Genomic DNA, 22230 nt, shown 5'->3' with positions numbered 1-22230 from the left:
ACAGATTTGTGTATATCTGGTAGAAGGGGACTACTTCCTGCTGCCACCTCTACCACCTCGCCTGAAGTTGGGAATCACCTAAACTTCAGGTTCCACTCCATTGCTCATTTAAAAGCTTTATGGGGCACCCGGGGGGCTGAGTTGGTGAAGCGTCTGCCTTCGGCTCAGGTCATGATCTTGGGGTCCTGGGATCAAGCCCTGCATCGGGCTCCTTGTTCAGTGGGGAGTCTGCTTCTCCCTCTCCCTTTGTCCCTCTTCCCCACTCATGCCCTCTCTCTCTAAAGAAAATCTTAAATAAAAAAAAATAAAGGCTTTATATATTTTTCCTTAATCACACATCCTGACTCCATTTCTTAGTAAGTCCCACTGGCAGAGCCTTCTTTCCACCCCTTCCCCATTTCTTGTTCTCATGCAGTAAGACTGCTTAGGCTTGCTGATTCCCCTGTGTCTACTAATCTGCATAGCGACTGTACGTTTCTAGGACAAGATGCATGTTATATCTCTTAATTTGCCCAACTCTTAAACACTCTTGTGCTGTGGTCTATGGATATATTTCCTCCTTTTTTTTTTATAAAGATTTTATTTTTAAGTAATCTCTATATCTAAAGTAGGGCTTGGACTTACAACCCTGAGATCTAGACTCACATGCTCTACCGACCGAGCCAGCCAGGCTCCCCTGGACATATTTTTTCCAGTCATTTCTGGCAGTCCATGGTCATTGGAGTCAAGTGTTTCCATTCTTTTTAGTCAGGGCCTTCCAGATTGCTAGCAGCAGATGTAATATACTTATTGTGTATCAGCTGGAGCCTTCTGGACACAGGTTACTCTCCAGTTTCCGATGATACCAAAGAAAGAAAAAACAGAAACTAGTGATATCAGCTGACATTTTCTATGCTGTCCTAATGGTGGGAATATAAACTAGAGAACAAAGCCAGGAGTTGGAATCAATAATTATAGCATTAATCTCTTAGGTGTAATGAGGAAATTAATGGAGAGAATAAAGAAATAGAGAAGTGTAATACAAAAATGGGACCAGAAAAATTAAAAATGATTTCTTTAATGGAACCACCCCTCTCCCAAGAGCTCGTATTTTATTTGACATTCCAGAAATTTTCAGGGTATTTGTCCAGTGTGTATTTTCATACATGTTTTCTAGTACCTTATTTTCTCTGGTTTAATGACATTTTCCTTGGGGCCTACTTTTAGTGACTTATTTCCATTTTCAATGTTGTTTTTAAACTTTAAATAAGACTATTTTCTTTACATCTAGCTTGAAGATGTCTCACTAATAAGAAAATGTCCTTCTCCTCACTGCCTTGCCTCTACGGGTTCTCAGAGGTAACAATCCGTAAGACAGTCAGCTCTTGGAGGGGTTTTCTGGAAACACAGGAGGCTTGCCAGGGGTAGATGGTGTATACATACTTGAAAAGAGTAGAAGAGTATGGTTTGCTGATTATAGATGGTGATTAGAGAAAGTTATGTATTCAGGTGAAGAAATGTCTCCATGAATTGTTCTTTTAAGTTTTGTCAAGCAGCAAAAAAGTAAATTGAGGGGAGTTTCTGATTCAGTAGGTCTAGGGTGGGGCCAGTAATTTGCATTTCTAACAAGCATCCCTTATTAGAGGCCAGAGACCGGCTTTCGGGAAGCACGGCTAGATTTCAAGGTCATGTGAAGGGCTGGTGGAGAAAGCGTGAGCCATCACACACAGCTCTACTACTTTGGTGTTTGCTTCTCATCACCTTGGGTGATAAAGAAGAAAAACCTGAGAACGAAGTTGAAAGCATATACTTAGGTGACTAGAGAATGGCAAGGTGAGGAATTGGACTTTTTAATTTGTATTCATATGGTGGGGAGATTTCCTTTCATTTCGAAGGTAGACCAACAGCTTTCAATCTTCACTGCATTTCAGAGTCACCTGGAGTGCCCCCAGAGATTCTGATTCAGTAGGTCCTGGGCAGGATCCATGAGCCTGCATGTTTATTCAGCATCCTGGGTAATTTTGAAGCAGATTTTCTAAGGATTTGCACTTTAAGTAATACTGATTTTAGAAGAATAAAATAGATGTCCAAGCGGAGCTTAATCATACATGTGGGAGCAATCAAAGACGTTATCAGGCAGATTCTTTTTAGAGTTGTACATAGAAGGCTGGGTGCTAGAGTAGAGAGAAGGGGGGAATTATTTTTAAAAGAAGAGGCAGGGAAGAAGAGGCAGGGAAGCAGATCAGAGACTGACAGTGAGGACAGGAGGCTGTGAAGACCAAATGAGCTGATCAGTTAAGAGGTGCTGTTTTTTTACTTGTGTGCTCAAGACCAAATACAATAAGGAATAAACCTGGGCAGGGGGAGTGTGGGGGTAGGGGGAGAGGAGGAACAGAGGGGGGGCGGAGAGGGGACAAGCAGACTCTGTGCTGAGTGGGGTTCCTTGAGGGGCTTGATCCCAGCATCCTGAGCTTATGACCCTGAGATCATGACCTGAGCTGAAATCAAGTCAGAAGCTCAACCATATGAGCCATTCCGGCGCCCCTACATTTTACTCTAAATAGAGAGCTAGCAGAAAAGAGGCCATCTTTCAAAAGCCAATCATGGAAAGACAGAGTAGGAGTGGATGGCAGGAGAGCAGGTGGTACCCCGAGGAGTTAGAGTGAGAGTGGAGGTGGAGACAGTGGGTGTTACGGACATGTCATCAATGAGGGCGATTCCAGTGGCAACACAGCCATGAAATAAAATACTGTAAGAGTAGCCAGTTCAGCCCTCAGAAAAAAACTATTTTGTTCTGTTCAACCATGATTAAAAAGAGTGAAAATACTACTCTGTATGTGAGTTTATGTGAGAATGTGTGTGTGTGTGTGTGTGTGTGTGTGTATGTGTGCGCGCGCGCGTGCGCGCGAGACAGACATTGAGAGCAGACAGGATAAGTGAAGACATTGGGCCAGGGACAACTTGTTGGAATGGCATCAGTGTATGTGAATATTCAATTTTCTGATCAGGCATCAGGAGTGTCTAGGAGCTCATCTCTCCAAACATGTTCACTTGCAGTAATAACAGAAGTAAAGAAGGAAACTGTTGAAAGTTCTGCCATTAGAAGGAAAAAGGAAAAAGAAATACTTATGTTTCCAGAAAATATTCTCCTCACTCTGGAGCAGTGTAGCATAATCCTATTTTTAGTTCTGCCTTGTGCATATATCCATGAATACACAAGATTTGATTTTTTACAAGAACTTTGTCATGCCATTTAGTTCCCCCCCAAATTCCATGCTCATATGATTTCAAATCTCTACTTTTACTGCTTCTTCCCTTGCAAGGTCCTTCTTTTTCCTTCCCTACTTGAACTTTATCTTCATAACCTAGCTCCACCCTTTCTATAAGATTTTCCCTGAATATTATAGGGCTTACTCTCTCGGGATTTAAATCACAGACAAGGATTACCTTCTCCACATCATCTTATTCTTCTGAGCTCAAGCAACAAGTATTTGCATTCAGGAGCTTTCCAATAAATTACTCTGCAATAAATGAGTAAAGAAAATATAGCTTGAATCCTCCACTAACAGAAACTTTTGGTTTCCTCCCCAGCATCTGTTCTAGTCCACCTGCTCCCATCATGTAATGGGCACTGGTTGGGTAGGGAGGACTCCTCTCTCAGCTCCAGGAATGGACTTTGATTGCCTAAATCAATCGGTATAATTCCATCCCTCTGGCTAGAGTGATTGGTTCAAGTATAGACCCAAGATCCAACGTGGTCCAATCAGAATGAAGGTCAGGACATTTTCTCATCTCCGGTGGGGAGAACTTCTCTTTATGGACCTTTTAGTATGTAGATATGATGACTGGAACTGTGAGAATCAGTTTGCTAATGTGGGGGAAAGCCAACACCCAGGAGAAGGCAGAGTATCATTCAGTGGGTGAGTTAAAAGACTGACAAAACCACGCTAAATTCCCTGCCATCTCTGGACGGTTCAGCCATTTGAGCCAATATGTTCCTTTATAGTTTGAGTCAAGGAATGAGATTTTTATGTTACTCCTATGCCTCCCTATTGTTGGTTGAGTTCCCCCTATTTTTAAATCTTTGAGATGTAATATGTAATTTGTCTTCTTGCAGCCAAATTCAGTTAGGGAAAGAGCAGCGGTCTTGGATGGCATTTACCCCTAGTAAGATTGTTTTATGTATATATATATATATATATATATATATATATATATATATATATATATATATATATTTTTTTTTCTCTCTGTGCTGATTGTAACCAAAGCCATGTTCACAAGTGGTAAAATAATACATTTGAGAACAGTTTCTCCCACAGTTTCTGTTCAAGATGATCGGTGTTCTTCAGCACTTACTACTGGTATAGACTTCTTTTATTAATTTGTATCAAATATTTCCTGAACATTTACATCCATTCCAATTGTGTGTAGGTAGGGTGCTTAGAGGCCTTTGGAAAAGGTAAACTTTTGTTTAACATCAGTGTTTATGGCGGTACGCTAAAGGCAGATACCTTTTCGGTGAAACTGAAGAGACCCCAGCAGACATATGGATTTGAGCATCTCTGTTGTGTACATTTCCAAGCAGCACTGCAGCTGGATATAAAGCCGACAGATTTCTGGATGGATCTCACCATCTTCCGGGCTGCAACAGAATGAAGGCGAAAAGCCGTGAGCATTTCTCAAGATTTCACTCCTCAGCCATTTGTCTCAGCTCCGGGGAGAGCGGGGGGGGGGGGGGGGGGGGGGGCGGAATGCTCGATAAAGATCCCTTTAAGCCTTGACTCTAAAATATAGGACTTCCTGCTTTCATAGCAATGACCAATGTCACAGTTCTTACATAAGCGTCTTTCTGACTAACAGCTCTTAATTTTTTTTTCTCCCTTCAGCAGCAGATTTCTGCTGGGAGCTTAAAATCATAAATGTTTTAAGTAATTGAAAGTATCAGACATTTTCCTTTTAAGTGTTGAAACAAATTTCCAAAATACATGTAAGTCATAAGACTCTCCTAGCATACAAGAAGAGATTAAAAACACTTATTTTTAGAGAATCTAAGGAAGAGCTATTCAATTACCAATTATGAGAGCTTTTTAATATTAAGGCCCTGGAATAATATGATTAGAGAGCCAAGATATCAGTTGTTTTGATCAAGGTCTTTTGTCTCAGTCTGAAGGATATTCCTTTATTGTTTGCTATGGTTAATTTATAAAAGGCCAACAGATTTTAATGAAAACATAAAAATTTTATGAAAAAGAAAAGTAATATAATTCTAATAAGTATGCTTAACAATCTAAAGCTAATTAATTACTGAACTTATGCTCTAAAATTTATTCGGAAGTCCTTGAGCCTTTCTGTATTGACTATGATAAAATGTGTAAATGGGGGGCGCCTGGGTGGCTCAGTCAGTTAAGCATCCACCTTCAGCTCAGGTCATGATCTGGGGGTCCTGGGATTGAGCCTTGCATTGGGCTCCCTTCTTAGTGGGGAATCTGCTTCTCCCTGTCTTCAACCTCCTCCTCCTCCCCCTGCCCCACGTTCATGCTCTTTCTGTCTCTCTCAAATAAATAAATAAAATCTTTAAAAAAATGTATAAATGGGAATATGATAAAACATGGAGTGATCATTTTTATTTTTATTAAGGGAATAGTTAGTTGTCATTAAAACTCTTCATATGCCATTAAAATAGCACGTCTTAAATAAAGCAAACTACATAAAAGGGATAAAATTTGGAGATACATTAGAAATGGAAGTGGCCTATAAGTGAGCTCTGTCACATGTCCTAATGTGTTATCTTTACTTCTATCCCCGTTCATTTAGAATGCAATGAAATCTGATTAAATAATGCAGCATTTGGATTTGATTCCTTTATAAAGTGGTCGCTGGCAAAATGTGAGGGGCAATTATCAGAAAAGAATGATGACTTGATTTTTATTTAAGCTCTGGACTCACAGTATAAAGAATTTACATTTACACAGCACTTTACAATGATAATCAATCTTCATTTTCCATATTTATTTAGTAGATGAACCAGAATTTATCTAACTATCTGGCTTATGTAACAGGAAAATGCACCATTTTTTGCCTCAGTACTATCGATGCCTGCAAAGTTACTGTCTTTCCTATGTCAGAACAAAGTGCCTCAAAAAAGCTTACATGCAAAATTTGGCTTTCTCCGTTAGTTTCTCATTTGTGTCTCATGGGTCCAGCCCTAGCCGAATGTTGGAAACAAGTGTCTCTTTTACAGAAGTCCCAGATTTTCTTTCAGAGCTTCCTCCCATAGGTGCCTTTCACCCTCCAGCTGCCCTCCTGCTCCCTGGGGTTCTTCCCCACCCCCCTGCACTGCACAGACTCAATGTCTCATTACTTCATCTCATCTTCAGCCTTTCTAATGTCTCTGACTGTGTTCCATCCCTTCCTGGTTCTGCTAGGCTCTGGAGGGATAGTGGACATTAATGGTTCATATAATAAAAAGTGATGTTCGTATATTTCCTGCTAATATGTTGATTTTGATAGGAACATCTGAAGGTAAGTGTCTCATCCCTAAGGCAGGCTAGAGGAAAAATATTTTAAGGCAGGCAGGTTTTTCCTGTGCTGCTACATCATCCCAAAATAGTTGCCTTTTCTCACCTGTGTATAACATTGGCCCTGGTGGCACATAGACACATTAAAAAAAAAAGACACCTATGATAAATCTGTGGTATATACTGCACATTTGATGTGTGGGACAATTAGTCACTGTAATATCATTTCAAGCCATGGAATGTTCTTATTTTCAGAAGTACAAAATATGTGCCTAGTGGTTAGTTCCCAAAATATGCAAACTCATATATAGGTGACATTTTATGTAATTTCAACAAATGATTACCATATTAACATATCATAAGAACCAGTGTATTTTTTTTATCTTACAGCTAGACAGTGAGCGATAAAGCTGTGTATTTAGTGCTCCTGAAAAAGGCAAGTCAGGACAGAGATTAAAATGTGTAATTCATAACATTCCCTCAGGTGCCATCTCCCTAACGCCTCTGTAACCAGGGGGATTCTCGAAACCGTGGTAGCATTTTGCCCTTCCTAGATGTTACGGGAAGGAACTGAATAGGTGCCACCAGAAATATAATCTGCCCGACAAAAATTAATCGATACTAAGGTTGCATTATAAAGTTGCCGATTCACAAATTCTTACATATCCTTGCAGAGTATCCTTTAATATCTTGGAAAATTGAAGTACGAAGAAAGAAGTTAGTTAACTTTTCCACTGCTCTTTAACATATCATTCATGTTAGTGTTTCAGGAGCTGCCTTGACCAAGTTCCATTAGCTTTAAGACTTGTACAGTTTGTTTCTCCCAGCTCTAAGCTGCATTACTGCTGCTGATCACTAGACGTTCCTTAAAAGACAGAATGTCCGATGACTTATAATATGTCTAATGCTATAAGCAGTGGACTGAGATACATTTTTGATAAGCATTAAGATCATGTAGGTTATTTTCATAACGAATAAGCAATAAAGTTAGAGCAGGGAGAATGCAGCAAAAGCCAAGAAAACAGCAGTGTAAAAGCTTGAAAACTTTCTAAGGATCAATTAGAAGGCCTGAGGAAGAATTTGCATTAAGAAAGAATTAGGCCTATGACTTCCTCCAGCACCTGGAAGCAATTGAACAGGGAGATGACTTTACCACGTATTACTTAAGCTTCGTCTAAATGGATTCACTCTTATTAATAACAAGTTTAGGTCTAAGAGAGTCATCGCTGTGGTGGTGCCCATTTAATTCAGTCAGAGGCATTTTACAAGTTAGTGACTGGGTTGTGCTTAGTTACTTATTTTTCTATTGAGCATAAGTCAGGAGCTCACCTGATCATTTTGATGCGTTTGAAAGTCTTAGTATTAATGAAAAACATCCTAAAGATTAACTTCAATGATATTCAGTGACTTGGAGCTCAGGTTGAAGCCAAAATCATTTAAATTAACTGTCAAATAATGAATCTTTCAATCAACTTCTGAAGGAGGAGAATCAAGGTTTAATGTCTTAATCACAATATAAATCACAATATTGCCCAAGATGTCCCTTGATAATGCAAGTCTGGATATACTTGGTGGATATTCTTGTTTGGTAATTCAAAAAGTAATATGCTAAACGCCCACCAGAATGGCTAAAATTAAAAAGCCTGAAAACGCCAAATGTTGCTGATGATATGGAGCAACAGAGACTCTCATACATTGTTGATGGGAGTTAAAACAGTACAACTACCTTGAAGAGGGTTCAGGAAGTTTCTTATGACACTAAACATATACCTACTTATGACCTGGCAATTCCATTTCTAGGTATTTAACAAGAGCAATGAAAACATACTCACAGAAAGGTCTCTGTAAGACTGTTCTTAGTTTTATTTGGAATACCTAAAAACTGCAAATAGCCCAGGTGTCCGATTAAAGTGGATAAAGAAACTAGTATATTCTTACAGTAGAGTAATGCTCAACATTTAAAAGGAGTAAACTCTTGATACACAAAACAACATGAACGAATCTCAAACACATGACCTTGAGTGAGAGAATTCTTATACCAAAGAGTAAATACTGTAGGACCCTATTTATATAGTTCTAGAAGAGAGGAAACTGATTGTCAGTGATAAAGATTAAAATAGTGGTGAGGAGGGAATCTGGGAAGGGGCATGAGGAGAAGAAAATTTCTGGGGTGGGGGTAATATTCTATATCTAGATAGAAGTTTGAGTTACATGGGTGTATACATTTGGCAAAACTTATTGGATGGTACACTTAAGATTTGTATATTTGATTATATGCAAATTTTACTTAAAAAAATAAGAACCATCAGCAAATACTGAATTCTAATTAATGATATGCAAGCCAAAGTACTTAGGGGTAAACTTTACTGATATCTGCAACTTCAGAAAAATAATATGGGTTGCTGGTTGGATAAAGGAACGGACAGACAGGGTGATATGCGGTAAAGCAAGTATAATAGAATGTTAATTGTAGAATCTAGGTGATGGGTATTTACTTGATGTCCAAGGATTTATAGTTCCCCAAATAATTACATGCCATAAATTGAACAAATCAACCAAGAAGCTTTACGACTAGTAACGTCAAGTTCTGGAGAGGACACACTAGGGATGTTGGTTAGGAAATGCTCTGGCCCTGCATCTGTCCAGTCTTTGGTCGAGGTTGCCAGATTTTGGTGTTCTGTGCAGCTGCTACCAGCATTTTAAAAAACAGCAAAATGCTTATTGTTTTGAAAGTCTGTGCCCAGTGTCATGGTTTGTATATTCAGTTGAAGGCAGCAAGACATAAAAACAGGAGAGTGGGTCTGGAGTCAGAAAACTCAGCTCTAAATATAGACTGCTACTTAGAACTGTGATCCTAGGAAAACCATGTTAACTTCCCTGAGACTCAGTTTCCTCAGCTGTGAAATGGGGGTAACGGCTATTCACGATTGATGTACCTCAAGGGGCTTGCAAGGATCAAATGAGACCATGTGTGGGAAAACAAGTAAGAACTGTGAAGGATTGTTCGAAGTTGGCTGCCATCCATCTCAACACATCAAAGTTGTGTTTACTTAGCTTTATGCTGGAGTGAAGTCTTTGGTTTTAAAAATTATCTGTTATTCTATAACATTCTTTATTTGCTCACAGTTCCCAAATATGGACTTTGCTTAAATAAACATGCCATTAGGCTGAGAAAAAAAGGTGTGACCCCATTGACAACCCCTCAGCATTTCACAGACTTGGGTGATGACAGATGAACACTTGGGGTTTGTCAGCTCCTGGAGACGGAAACCAGAACTCGTGCTTGCAGCAGATAGATCCCAGTTTCTCTTTTCAGAATCACTTCTGTTGCCAGCGATGAGGCGAAATGGCAAGGAAAGACTCAGGGAGCCAAACGGCATGAGGGAAGGGGATGATACCCTTTGCTTTATTTTTCAGAGCAAACCGCTAGGGAGGATGGGGATTAACTGATTTAGCCTAGGATAGTGAGCTCTAGGATGTCTCTGAGTACCTCCAGTAGTTTCCTCTCAGATGGATTCCACTTAACAACAGTATAGCCTGGGTCTGGGTTCACATGCAGTGACAGATGCAGAGGCCTGCCTTCCTATATTTTCTGTGGAAGAGACTTCTCAGAGTGGCTTTCATAGCATAAGTGATCAGTGGATACTTAGAGGACAGAGAAGGCACAAACGTGTGTGTGTGTGTGTGTGTGTGTGTGTGTGTGCGCGCACACACACGCCCCAGTTATTATTTTAGGTTTCAAATTCTTTTTTTTTTTCTTTTAAAGATTTTATTTATTTGACAGAGAGAGACACAGCGAGAGAGGGAACACAAGCAGGGGGAGTGGGAGAGGGAGAAGCAGGCTTCCCGTGGAGCAGGGAGCCCGATGCGGGGCTCGATCCCAGGACCCTGGGTTCATGACCTGAGCCGAAGGCAGACGCTTAATGACTGAGCCACCCAGGTGCCCCTTTAGGTTTCAAATTCTTAAGTATAATTACAAAGCTAGCCAAGTTCATAAACACAGATTAGGGGCTGAGAACCTACTAAATGACTACACTCTTTTACACCAAAATAAGCACTGCAATAAAAAAAGGAGCCCAGTTAGGGGCGCCTGGGTGGCTCAGTCGGTTCCGCCTCTGACTTTGACTTAGGTCATGATCTCAGGGTCCTGGGATTGAGCCCCGGGTCAGGCTCTGTGCTCAGCGGGGCATCTACTTGTCTCCTTCTCCTCCCGCCCCCCCATCACCTCCCACCCGCCCCCACTCATGCTTTCTCTCTCTGATAAATAAAATCTCTCTCTCTCTCTCTCTCCCTCAAAAAAAAAGAGGGGCCTAGTTAATCAGAAGAACAGAAACAAGGCATTTTTCAGGGTATCTATGTATATTACAGTTGACTTTTCCTCTTGTCTCCATTTTTCTCAGAAACTTTCTTCAGTGAGTTTTCATGAAACTTGTGTTTTCGGTGGCAGTCTCTTCCATGATCTTCATAGAGAGTCCTAGCAAGTTTGGTTCCTCTGGGAACCTTTGAAGAAGTCATTGCAGAAACTCCCCTCCCTTGCCAATGTGCCATCCCATAGGAACACAGGGCTCCAGGATTTCCTCCCCACTCAACCAGAGCCGGGATCAAATTCTGCCCTGAAGCTGTTTGGGTTCAGTCAGAAATGAAACTTGACTTTTAACAGCCAAGTGAAATCTGAAATGCACCTAAATTTTCTGTGGGTGGTTTCTTCAGGTACCTTTATGCAAAGCCTCAGGAGCCAGAGAGAACCTTTTCTGATTTAGGGCCATGTTCTGGTCTTCATCTGCCTGTGGCTTTTGGTTTGCCCTCTGGCAGGACTTTGACATTTCCCCATGAGCCAGAAGGGAGAGTGGATAAATAATGAGTAGCATTACTGAGCACCTTATTCATTTTTTTTTCCATTTGAAGAGTAAAAACTGTATTTAAACACTTAAAAGAAATCAATAGCCATCAGTTTCCTGACATTATGATACTTATAATGAAGACTAAAAATATGACTATTGAATTATAAATCATCTTTTATTTATTTTAAATGTCACCATTTAAGGCATTCCTGGGGAGGGTTGGGAAGAGGTGGTGACTTTTGTGGTGACTGTGAAGGGACTTTCTGGGTATTTCTTGGGGCATTAGATGTTGAAGGAGTTAACGGGCTGCACATTATGACTTCCTTTGCTTGATACTCGAGACTCATGTTTATCGATCAGGGGAAAGCTAACATTTACAAAGCAATGTTTCTTCAGTCTCCAAAATGAAATACCTTTCTTATCCTGTCTTGGCCTGCTTCCCTGCCCTTTATCCTTTCTTGGAACTTCCATTTTTCCTCTCTGAGTCTCTCAATGTTTTTCTCTTGATGGTCTCTGGTTAAGAGTCATATGGGGCCTGCAAACAGCTCTTTAGGTCCTGGTCTCCCAGGTCTTGTGATTCTTACGGGCTTGCAGAGAGAGGCGTGTGGCTGATAGAGTCTGAGTCCTGGATTCTTGAATCTCTGCTGGGGTGACAATCAGCAGGGGGTTATGTGCTTCCAACAAAGCCCTAGCCCCCTGACTTTAGCCAGGATCAGTTTAATTTTAAATATACATATGTACATACATGTATATATATTTATATTTAAATTAAATAAGCATATGTATGTTTCCACATTATAATTGGAAAATATTTTTTGCATCGAAAATCAAGATTTTCATCCTCTAATGCTTACTGTTTTCACCTGATACCAATGATCTTCAAAGGTCAATTATCATTCAATTATCATGTGTTGCACTGGAAAGAATTCAGCTCATTACTTTTCATTATATTCAAAGTTTGGGTCATTAATTGCAGCTTACAGTTAATTCCTGCTTTTATCCCCTGGAATTTTAGGGCTCAGTATATTAAACTGTTGGTTTATCTAAATGGCATTCAACCCTTCATTCTTAATCATGTCATTAATTTAGGGGATGTCATATTTCCCTTTAGCTAAAACTAAGGGCTTCATTGATCTAGCCAAAATGATAATACAGTTTTAAAACAACCTCAGGTAACTCGGCTGACCAAATTTAACTCATTCAGTTTATCCAAAAGCGAGTTTTTGATAACTCATCTCATTTAACTGTAACAACACAAAGTGATCAATATTTGATCAATACTTGAATAAGTAATGATGATGTGTCAGTTGTATAGTTAGAGAATAATGGTCACATCCATTGTGCCAAAGGCCTCCTCCTACATGGGAGAAGCTATTTAGGCTGATGGTCTGAAGGGTGACAAAAGACGACAAGAGTCTAAAATATGACTCACACAGGCCTGAAATTATTTTTTTTTAGCTTCATAAAAGGATTAAACTAGGCTCTTTGGGGAGGATTCAGGACTAGGGTAGAAAGTTGGCATCTGTGGCACCTGTTTTTCATATTATAACAACGGCAGATACACAGAGCTTCTGCTATGTGCTAGAACTTCAGTTTAGCCCTCTGGTTCATTCTTTCATTTACGCGAAGGATTTTGAGAAGCGTTAAAACTTCTTTAGCATTTTGCAGTTTACTTTTTCAGCCTCAGACTCCTACCCAACATTGGAGGTTCTTTAAATATTAAATCTAATAAGATTCTGTGGGGTTATTCTTTCTGTTGGCATGTAACAATAATTTGTGTTTTTTACATAGCTCTCAAAAGATGACACTTCATGCCAGTATGGCTGTGTGCATTTCTAGATGGATGTAACAGCTACTTGCTGCAAAAAAAGGCAAAAGCTTTAGGCAAACCAATATCTATATACATGGAAAATATCATCTTCCACCATTTTTCCACTGGAAAGTTTATCTTATTTATCTCTAGAACTTCCAACATTTGACAGATTGTCTGATACATAGCAGGTTCTCAATTAAAGAGTTCCCCAAAGTGGCTTTAAACAATAGTGCCTCTAGGGTGTAAGGAGTCAGAAGCCTGGGGTTACACTGCTGGTTTAGAGATCAGTTCCTTAACAGTTTCTTTTCTTGCAGCTCCCCCCCTTTTTTCTTTAAGCTATTCTGTAAAAGTAACACGTATTAGTAGACATTTTATGCAGGTAAGAAAAAAGAGGAAAAGATGACCTAAACCAATGCCAGAGGTATCCATTATTATCATTTTGGTCTATTTCCTTCCAGACTGATATCCTGAGGAGCAAGAAGTTTTATCCATTATTTCTGGTTCCCAAACCCCTAGCATAGTGCCTGGTTCATTGAAGGCTCTCAATCCCTGTTTTTGTGAAATAGATCAAACTGAACGTTCATGGCTAACCCTGAATCTGAGTCCATGTGACCGATCTGGTGGTCTCAGAGGGGCAAGGCTAGTAACTTCAGAGTGTTCCAGTCAGTGAAGGAAAAGCAGGGGTAACGTGAGTGCAGGAGCAAGGGGTCCACTTTACTGCAGTAATTCACATGTTCTCAAAGAAGGAAAAGAGATGAACATAAAGGCCCCTTTCCATCCTCCACATGAAGCCATAAGTGGTTTGGGGTTTATATCTCAATTTCATGACTTATAATTGTGACCTTGGGCAAATTTCTCAAATTCTTGTTGCCTGAAATACTGAGTTAGGATGGTAATACCTACTTCATACAGTACTGAAAATATTTAAGTCAAGCCATATATGGGAATTATGTGATTATAAGAAGCACAAATGAACAGAAGTGTTTCAGGGAAGCAGTTCTGCACTTTATGCCTTGACATCCTTACACCTTTGTCGCAGGCCTTCTTCCTTATTAATTCAAATTATATTTATTGATTTCCCATTATTCACAAAGGGCAAATCTGGGGGAAAAAGAGGAAGGTGTTACTTTTCCTGGAGTCCTTTTTTTTCACAGTTCGTGGAAACTTCCATTATTATCCTATGGTGTTTTTATTTGATAACAAGTTATAAAGTCTCCTCTGAGACAAATTAATTTTTCTAAACAGTGATAGAAAACTTGCAGTCTTTTATTCCTTCCTTGATGGTGGTATCATTTTACTGCCATCAAATTTTCAACTAAATGGCTCCCGCGTGGAGATCTACATATAATTTTCCCCTTCTCTCTTAATGATGAAGTATAATGTACCATTAGGTGAAACGGAATGAAAGGACTCTGCACCTCAGCCAGTAGTTACAGCTCAAGAGCAAAAATAGCTCTTCTGGGCAGACAGACATACAGGCAGGAGGAGATAGCGATTAACGAATGTTTAGGTCAGTGTCTCCAATAAAGGCATTACTTTTGATTTTCAAAATAGCATAGATTATGTAAGATCATTGGCCTGTGCTAGGAAAAAAAAAGGAGGGGGGGCTTGTGAGCTTCACTGACAAGGGACCAGAGGGTAGGAATACGATTTACTTTTTTTTGGCGTTTGATTCAGTGTTCGCAACATAAAACATTGCTCACCTTTCCTGGGGGTTGATAATGAGCCGGATACCATGCTAAGCTTTTACATCTCATTTAATTCTCACAGTGAGTCTATGGAGTGTTTAGTACCCTTATCCTTAATTTACAGAGTGAAGGAAATGAGGCTTAAGAGAGGTTATGGGACTTCCTCAAGGTCACACAAATAGTACGGTGATAAGGCTCAAACCTGGATTTATGCTTTTCTGGTATGTACGAGAACTCAGGGCTCAGAAACCGAACTTATTTATGTGTTTGTTCATTCATGCCATATACTGTTTTGGAGAGCATACTTTATGCACATATTTTTATTTTATTTTAAAGATTTTATTTATTTATTTGAGAGAGAGAGGGAATGAGAGAGAGAGAGCACGAGAGGGAAGAGGGTCAGAGGGAGAAGCAGACTCCCCTCTGAGCAGGGAGCCCGATGTGGGACTCGATCCCGGGACTCCAGGATCATGACCTGAGCCGAAGGCAGTCGCTTAACCAACTGAGCCACCCAGGCGCCCATACTTTATGCACATATTATGCTAAGAAGGAAATCATCATCTTTTTTCTTTTTCTTTGTTGAGCTCATAAATTATTGTGGCTTAAAAGTCAGCCCTACTCCTAGTTCCTCACTTTTCCATTTATAAGTGCACAGTGGTATTTTCTGGGTAGCTCAGGAATACATAAGACAAAGGGAGCATAAGTGTGTAACACAGGAGGCCCGCTGGGCCAGTGCAAGCCGGTGTTTGTGGGGGAGTAAGGAATGAGAACAGAGTGCTTAATCCCAGACTCCAGGGGTTCCTCCATCTAAGAAGAGCAATGGGAGTGGGAAAAGGACATGGCAAGGACTGGGCACAGAACCCTCTTTGCAGCTCTTTGTACCCTTTCCTGCATGCACATATGGCGAATGCACCCAGCGGGACGTGGGAAGGGGCCACTGATGGTGTTCATGGGCCATCACTGGTCTCTCCTTAGTTCAAGAACAGGCAAAGAGAGTCCAGGATACAACACAGAGGCCTCTTTTTCTCACTTTGCTGGGAATGTGAGAGTTCTCTGCACAACAGGAGAAAGAAGCACTATAAATTACATGCAAACCATTTTAGAACTAAGGAGAAAAATATTAACACAAATGTAAGACATTATTGGTGGCTGATAGCTCAGTTGGATTTAAAGCATCAGTGTTTTTAAATGTTATACAAGTAGTCTTGGGACTTTGTATATCATGCATCCCTGTCAATAACAATTAAACATGAACTCCTAGTATACAATATGTATTTGTTGATAAATTATACATATGTAGTAATACATATTTTGTATCTAAAAATGCACAAAAATAGAAATTAGAAATGGAGACTATGAAATTCGAAGTTGCAGTATCTTCTTTCAGATCGTCTTGCACGTGTCACTTTGAAGCTCACAGGCTTCAGTAGGAGGCTCCCAAACTTTAGTGAGCATTAGAACCTCCCGGAAGGCTTGTTAAGCCACAGAACGCTGGGTGCTGTCCCTAGAGTTTCCAGTTCAGTGGGTCTGGTCTGGGGCCTGATTATTTGATTTCTAATAAGTTCCCAGGTGATTTAGGAACCACACTTTGTGAAGAAATGGGGTAGCTTATTACAGCCATCCCCTTTAGAGAAGGCATCCAGCATCCAAAGGAAAGAAGTAATAATGTTAGTATGCCAGTGATAAGGCTGATATTTAAAGCAGACGACCCTATGGAGTGCCCCCAAATCATGACACACAGCTGCAAATCCAACTCTGTTACACAAAAGAGTAGCTTCAGGAAACATCCTGGTACATTTGAGGCCCACGGAGAGAAAAATGTTTTCAGATAACATTCAGGATCCACATTAGGGAAATGTTAGTAAGTAGATCCAAACCCACACCTTAGCTCAAACTTAAGCAGATGGAAGACTATAGGAGGTTCTAGAACCACAGTGATATGGCCTCCTGCATCACAAGCACCCCTGGGAAGTCAAGCCTTGCTTGGCACGTTCTTCTGAGAGGCCTCCTGAAGGGTGTGCATTCAAGTTGCAAATCCTATTTCGTTCACGCTCCAGGTTTTACTGGGCCAGGTTTTATCCTCATTTTAAAAACATCTTGTTTTATAAATTTTACTTCAGTGTGGCCTTCTTTCATTTCCTGTCCCATAACTCATGTCATAACACCCTTAGAATGAACTGACATCTGACTGCAAAGCAAAGGGAAATGCGGCAACACCCACTTTACAAATTAGTATATGAGTTCACAAAGAGCCCGACGTGGTGAGGCCACTGGAAGGTGGCACTGATCCAGGCAAGGGCAGAAACAATAAGCTCAGAGGCTCTCTGCCCCCTGCTCTGAACAAGCCACTTACAGGCGTGCTCATTTGGAAGCAAGTGGGAAAGGCAGAGAATGTACAAAGGCGCATTCCAGCTCACACTACTAAAATGCCGGAGCTCCCTAACATAAACAGACAAAAACTGCTTGGAGAATGCGAGGCTGCAGCATCACCTAAGGGCCTGCAGTCTCTGTGAGCAGGTAGTAAGACAGCCCCTGTTTGTCTTTGTTAGGGGTAAAAATCCTGCTTGTTTTCTCCCGACCTGCTGTACGGAGCTCTTGTACCAGGGGTGGGAAACACCATTCAGCAGAGTGTTAACAGGGAAACTGGAAAAGTTGATCTTAGATAGGAAATGAAAGAATAATAGAAAAGGACCTGGTTGACAATAAAACAGAGGGAAAGGACCAATAGGGGATAGATCTGCTTGGGTACGTGTGGGAACTTCACTAGCGTGGAAGGTCCCACGTGCTGGAAGCCAATGTTACCATGAAACATGCTAGGGAACACGGCCCATTTTCCCAAGGATTTAGGTTGGGCAGGAATTAATTTCTGTTCAATTTTTACACTACCATTTCTCTTCATCTTGTTTTTGTTTTTAAACTGTGCTGTTCCACTTCTTTAAAGAATGTCATTTCTTTTCTAAGTTGACTACTTAGACAAGTGTGTGCTTAAGTTAATTTCCACATCATGAATATGTGAAATTTCCAAGCAATATACACGAATTCATTTCCTTCTACTTGAATTATGAAAGGCAGTTTCCTTTGCAATTTAAACATGTACTCTAATTAAAGATACAAATCTTGAAATGTTTTTTTCTCACTGCTCAATCCTCACTTTTACACACAGACACATAGACACACACACACACACACACACACACACACAGAGAGACACAGATTTTTTTTTTTTTTTTAGGTCAAGCACACAGTGTTCTACCAGAAAGGAATAATGTGAAATAAAAATAATAGCAGGGATAAAGAAAAATAATCACTCCGTCTACATGGAGCCAAGAGGAAGACTTAAAAAACAAAGAATAAGAACTTGTCCTTTCTTTTTTTAAATTTGTTACTACATCATAAATGTTTCCCCATTTTAAATAATTGCAACAGGGTAATGTGGAGAAAAAAAAAACAAACAAGAAACTTCCTGAAGAGGAAATATGAAAGACTAATAAATAAATGAAAAAATACTTGACCTAATTAGTAATCAGGAAAATGCAAATTTAAATCAGTGAGAAATATCATTTCAAAACTATTAGATTAGAAAAATAAGTCTGAAAGTACCAAGTGTTTAAGAGGAGTGTCTGTCCCCTATCCTCTGTCCAGTTCAATAGAATAGAGATATTCTGTGCTGAACAGTCTGAGAGGAACTCATTTCATGTGGATTCAAAATAAGCTAGTGGGACGAAAGAACTGAATTTTTTACTTTAATTATGTAAGTATAAATTTCTACTCCTCTAGCAATACCTAAGTATACCAGGATTACCACAGAAATACCAGAGCTGGCCGTAATAATTTTTTGACATTTTGCTAATTTATAGTATGTGCAACTCTATATTTTGTTTTAACATATTTTTTTCAACTATTAACAGAGTTAAGTATTTTCTCTCATGTTTGCTTATTCCAGCTCTCTGTCCATACCCTTTACTTATTTTCTAACAAAGAAGTCCTAGGTAGTATTTTCTTTTTCTTTTTTTTTTTTCTTTCACTGGTTCCTACCACTTTTATACACTCCTTAATTTCTTTTCAGTTTGTATCCTCTAAAACTTGAGCGCAATCTTTCTCATTGCATTTTTCAGTAAGCATTAAAATATTTCTGCATTTTTACTTCCAGCTTCTTGTATGAAGGTTAAAACAGCTTTATTTTTTTTATTTTTTATTTTTTTTAAAGATTTTATTTATTTATTTGAGAGAGAGAGAGAATGAGAGATAGAAAGCATGAGAGGGAAGAGGGTCAGAGGGAGAAGCAGACTCCCCGCTGAGCAGGGAGCCCGATGTGGGACTCGATCCCGGGACCCCAGGATCATGACCTGAGCCGAAGGCAGTCGCTTAACCAACTGAGCCACCCAGGCACCCAAAACAGCTTTAGTTAAGACTGGCCGGTTTAACTAGATAAAAACTAAACTACTATTGGGGTGTCTGGATGGTTCAGTCGGTTAAGCATCTTCTTTCGGCTCAGGTCATGATCCTGGGGTCCTGGGATCGAGTCCCCAGCTCAGTGGGGAGTCTGCTTCTCCCTCTCCCTCTGCTGCTCCCGCTGCTTGTGCTCTCTCCCTCCTTCCCTCTCTCTCAAGTAAATAAATAAAATCTTTAAAAAAAAGATTTTAAACTAAGATTTTAAACCTAAACTACTATTAAAAGAAATAAGCTGGGGCGCCTGAGTGGCTCAGTTGGTTGAGCGACTGCCTTTGGCTCAGGTCATGGTCCTGGAGTCCCGGGATCGAGTCCCACATCGGGCTCTCCCTGCTCAGCGGGGGGTCTGCTTCTCCCTCTGACCCTCTTCCCTCTCGTGCTCTCTGTCTCTCATTCTCTCTCTCAAATAAATAAGTAAAATCGTAAAAAAAAAAAAAAAAAGAAATATGCCATACTGGATTGCATTGAGGAGCACAGACAAATATGTTTGTGTAACGTACGGAGAGCTCATCCAGTTCAAAAGGAAGCAGTCGACTGAGAGTTGTAGCAAGTGTTCTTGCGCATTTACTCCGTGGCTTGTTATCGCCTACTATTTTATTCTATTGGCCACCTGGCTTCAAATTCTGTTGTGGAGAAAACTTCTTCCACTTGAATTGCAGTTCTTCTGTAGGTAATGTCTTTCCTTTCTGGTTGCTTTTAAGAGCTTCAGCCTCCCTCCTTCCCAGTGTCCTGTGGTATCCTTTCTCTATTTTCTCTTTCAGAAACTCTGATTAGAAACATGTTGGACCTTTGCATTTCGAGTTTTCATGTCTTCACCGCCTTCTTCTATTTCCTGCATCTTTACCTTTCACTGTTGAATTCTTGGCATTTTCCTCATATCCACCTTCCAGTTTACTCTTTTGGTCTGTGTATAATCCAGCTGTTTGGTTTTATTTTTAATGATTTATATGTTTTTCCTTTCTGGAATTTTTTTGAGTTCTTCTCCAGGTGTGCTTGGTATTTTTCCATACGCTCTTTGGTCTCATGTTTTCAAGTCTTCTTCTGTGTCTTTAATGATTGAAGACACACTTCCTCTAAGTCCTTATCAGGTAATGCTGTTATTGGAGAGTTAAATCTTCTTGTCTATTTGGCAGGTCTAACTGTTGCAAGAATTCTTTCCTTGTGTGTTTTACCATTTAAGCTTGTGATCCCCTACTCAGCAGGACTTCCTCTGTAGATACCTGAGATGGGTTGCTTTTGGACTCTAGGGCAGTGTAAAGCAGGGTTATAATTTCTTAGGAGGCTGAGTCAAGCAAGTGCTCTCTTGGTGCGGGTTGTGCATTTTCCCTGGACTCCCTTTTCAGTAAACATGTAGCCCTTTGAGAGTCTTGGTTTGTATCAGAATCTCAACCAGAAAAGGGTTGAGGAGCATTTCTTCACATATGGATCCATCACAAGGGTACGGGGGGCAACTGGGAGTCCCAGCGACTTGAAGCTGACCATGTGGTGCTGTCACCACTGGGGAGGCACTGAGGAATTAGAGGCGAATGAGGTTCCTGGGACTGCAGGGGAGAGAGCTGTATAAAGCAGGCCTCCATGGGGCCTGGGGTTAGGGGACAAAGCCACTTCAAAGGGACTGCACAGGGAGGGGAACAGGAGAATAAATACCCTGACCTTACTCTTCTCCTTCTTTCCCAACTTCTTGCTCATTGGCTAAGGCCAGCTGGAAGCCAGAGGAGAAGGGAGCCCCATGATACAGGGTGGAGATGGGCGAAAAGTGGATCTGGAGGGGCAGAGAACAGACAGCCAGTGCCTGACTTTATGTGGGTATCTCACTTCTGATTCCTGTCCCCACATGACCTTCCTACAGCCAACTCCTCTGTAAGGGAGCCAGGAGATGCCCTCAGGGAAGCCATCAGACCAGTCCATGCTGTCTGCCACCCCACTTTTTATTCTCTCTTCATTTTTGACCTTAGGGATTTCTCTTTCCTACAAGCTCAGTTATACATTTAAAAGGGTGTTGCTTGTCATATTTTATACAAGGTAGTTGTGTTCGTTGTATGCCCCAGAGTCACCTAACTGTACTACCAGAAAGAAAAGAGACAAATTACCCTGCCCAGTCTTACACAGACTCTCTGATGTAGATATCCTTACACATGTTAATGATTGGTTACTTTCTCCTGGGGCACAGAATGAGTAAGCTGGGACTCGAATACCGCCTCCAGAGTCCAGGCTCTTTATGATACATTATACACGGTATGCAGCCATGCTGTGTGCCTGCCATTTTGGGAAAAAAAAAAGAAAGAAAGAAGAAGAAAGGAAGCGAGAGAGGAAGGGAGGGAGGAAACCTCGCAAATTCAAGCAATATGAGGTCAGCTGTGAAATTAACTGTGAAGCTCCAAAAAGAAAAGACAAGATAAATAGGCTGAAACACAAGAACACCAGAGATGTTTAATAAAAGGACTAGCATTAAAGTATTACAGCTTGCAGGTGTGAATCTGGCATTGCTTCTTCCACAGAAGCCATCATTAACGTAGGAAAAAAGGCAAATCTTGATCATTTATTTTCCTTTGGATCATACAAGACCATGAAGTAAATAATCCTGATTTCAGATTATCTGAGCATTTACAGCTGTACCATGACCATGTTGTTTCAAAACAGAATCAAAGGCCTCCAAATAGATGAAATGGTCAACACACTCCACGGAAAGAAGAAAGGAACATTGAAAAGTCCAGAAAACCCTGATTTAAATTCAGAACCAGGTGTTGGGAGCAAAAAGAAGAAATTCTATTTCCAGATTATGTTGAATCAGGTCAAATAATTGCTTCACATGTAGAAGAAATTAAAAATGAATTTATGTTGTATATAGGATCATTTTTCTCCCAAAACTTTTGTTTTATAAAAACAAAGAAAAAATTCTGCTTTGTAGAGAAATCAGTGCCAAAAAAAAGGGGGGGGGG

The 22230-nt window shown here is 40.3% G+C and overlaps 1 protein-coding gene across 2 annotated transcripts in view; it reads right to left on the bottom strand.

The window, feature by feature from the left end:
• RGS7BP (regulator of G protein signaling 7 binding protein) overlaps positions 1–22230 on the bottom strand; it is a 96707-nt gene that overhangs the window by 33515 nt on the left and 40962 nt on the right. The window contains exon 3 of one of the 2 annotated variants that reach the window (XM_028123911.2): positions 4494–4624. In XM_028123911.2, coding sequence (XP_027979712.1) covers positions 4494–4624 — 131 coding nt within the window. Of the gene's footprint in view, positions 1–4493; positions 4625–22230 lie in introns of those variants that run through there. The other variant, XM_028123912.1, reaches the window with a different exon arrangement.

Source organism: Eumetopias jubatus, unplaced genomic scaffold (assembly GCF_037043125.1).
Source record: "Eumetopias jubatus isolate StellerSeaLion01/CBP00866 unplaced genomic scaffold, mEumJub1_p1.0 scaffold_5, whole genome shotgun sequence".
Lineage (NCBI taxonomy): Eukaryota > Metazoa > Chordata > Mammalia > Carnivora > Otariidae > Eumetopias > Eumetopias jubatus.
Note: the sequence above shows the minus strand (reverse complement) of the source record. Positions and strands in the feature narration are given on the sequence as shown.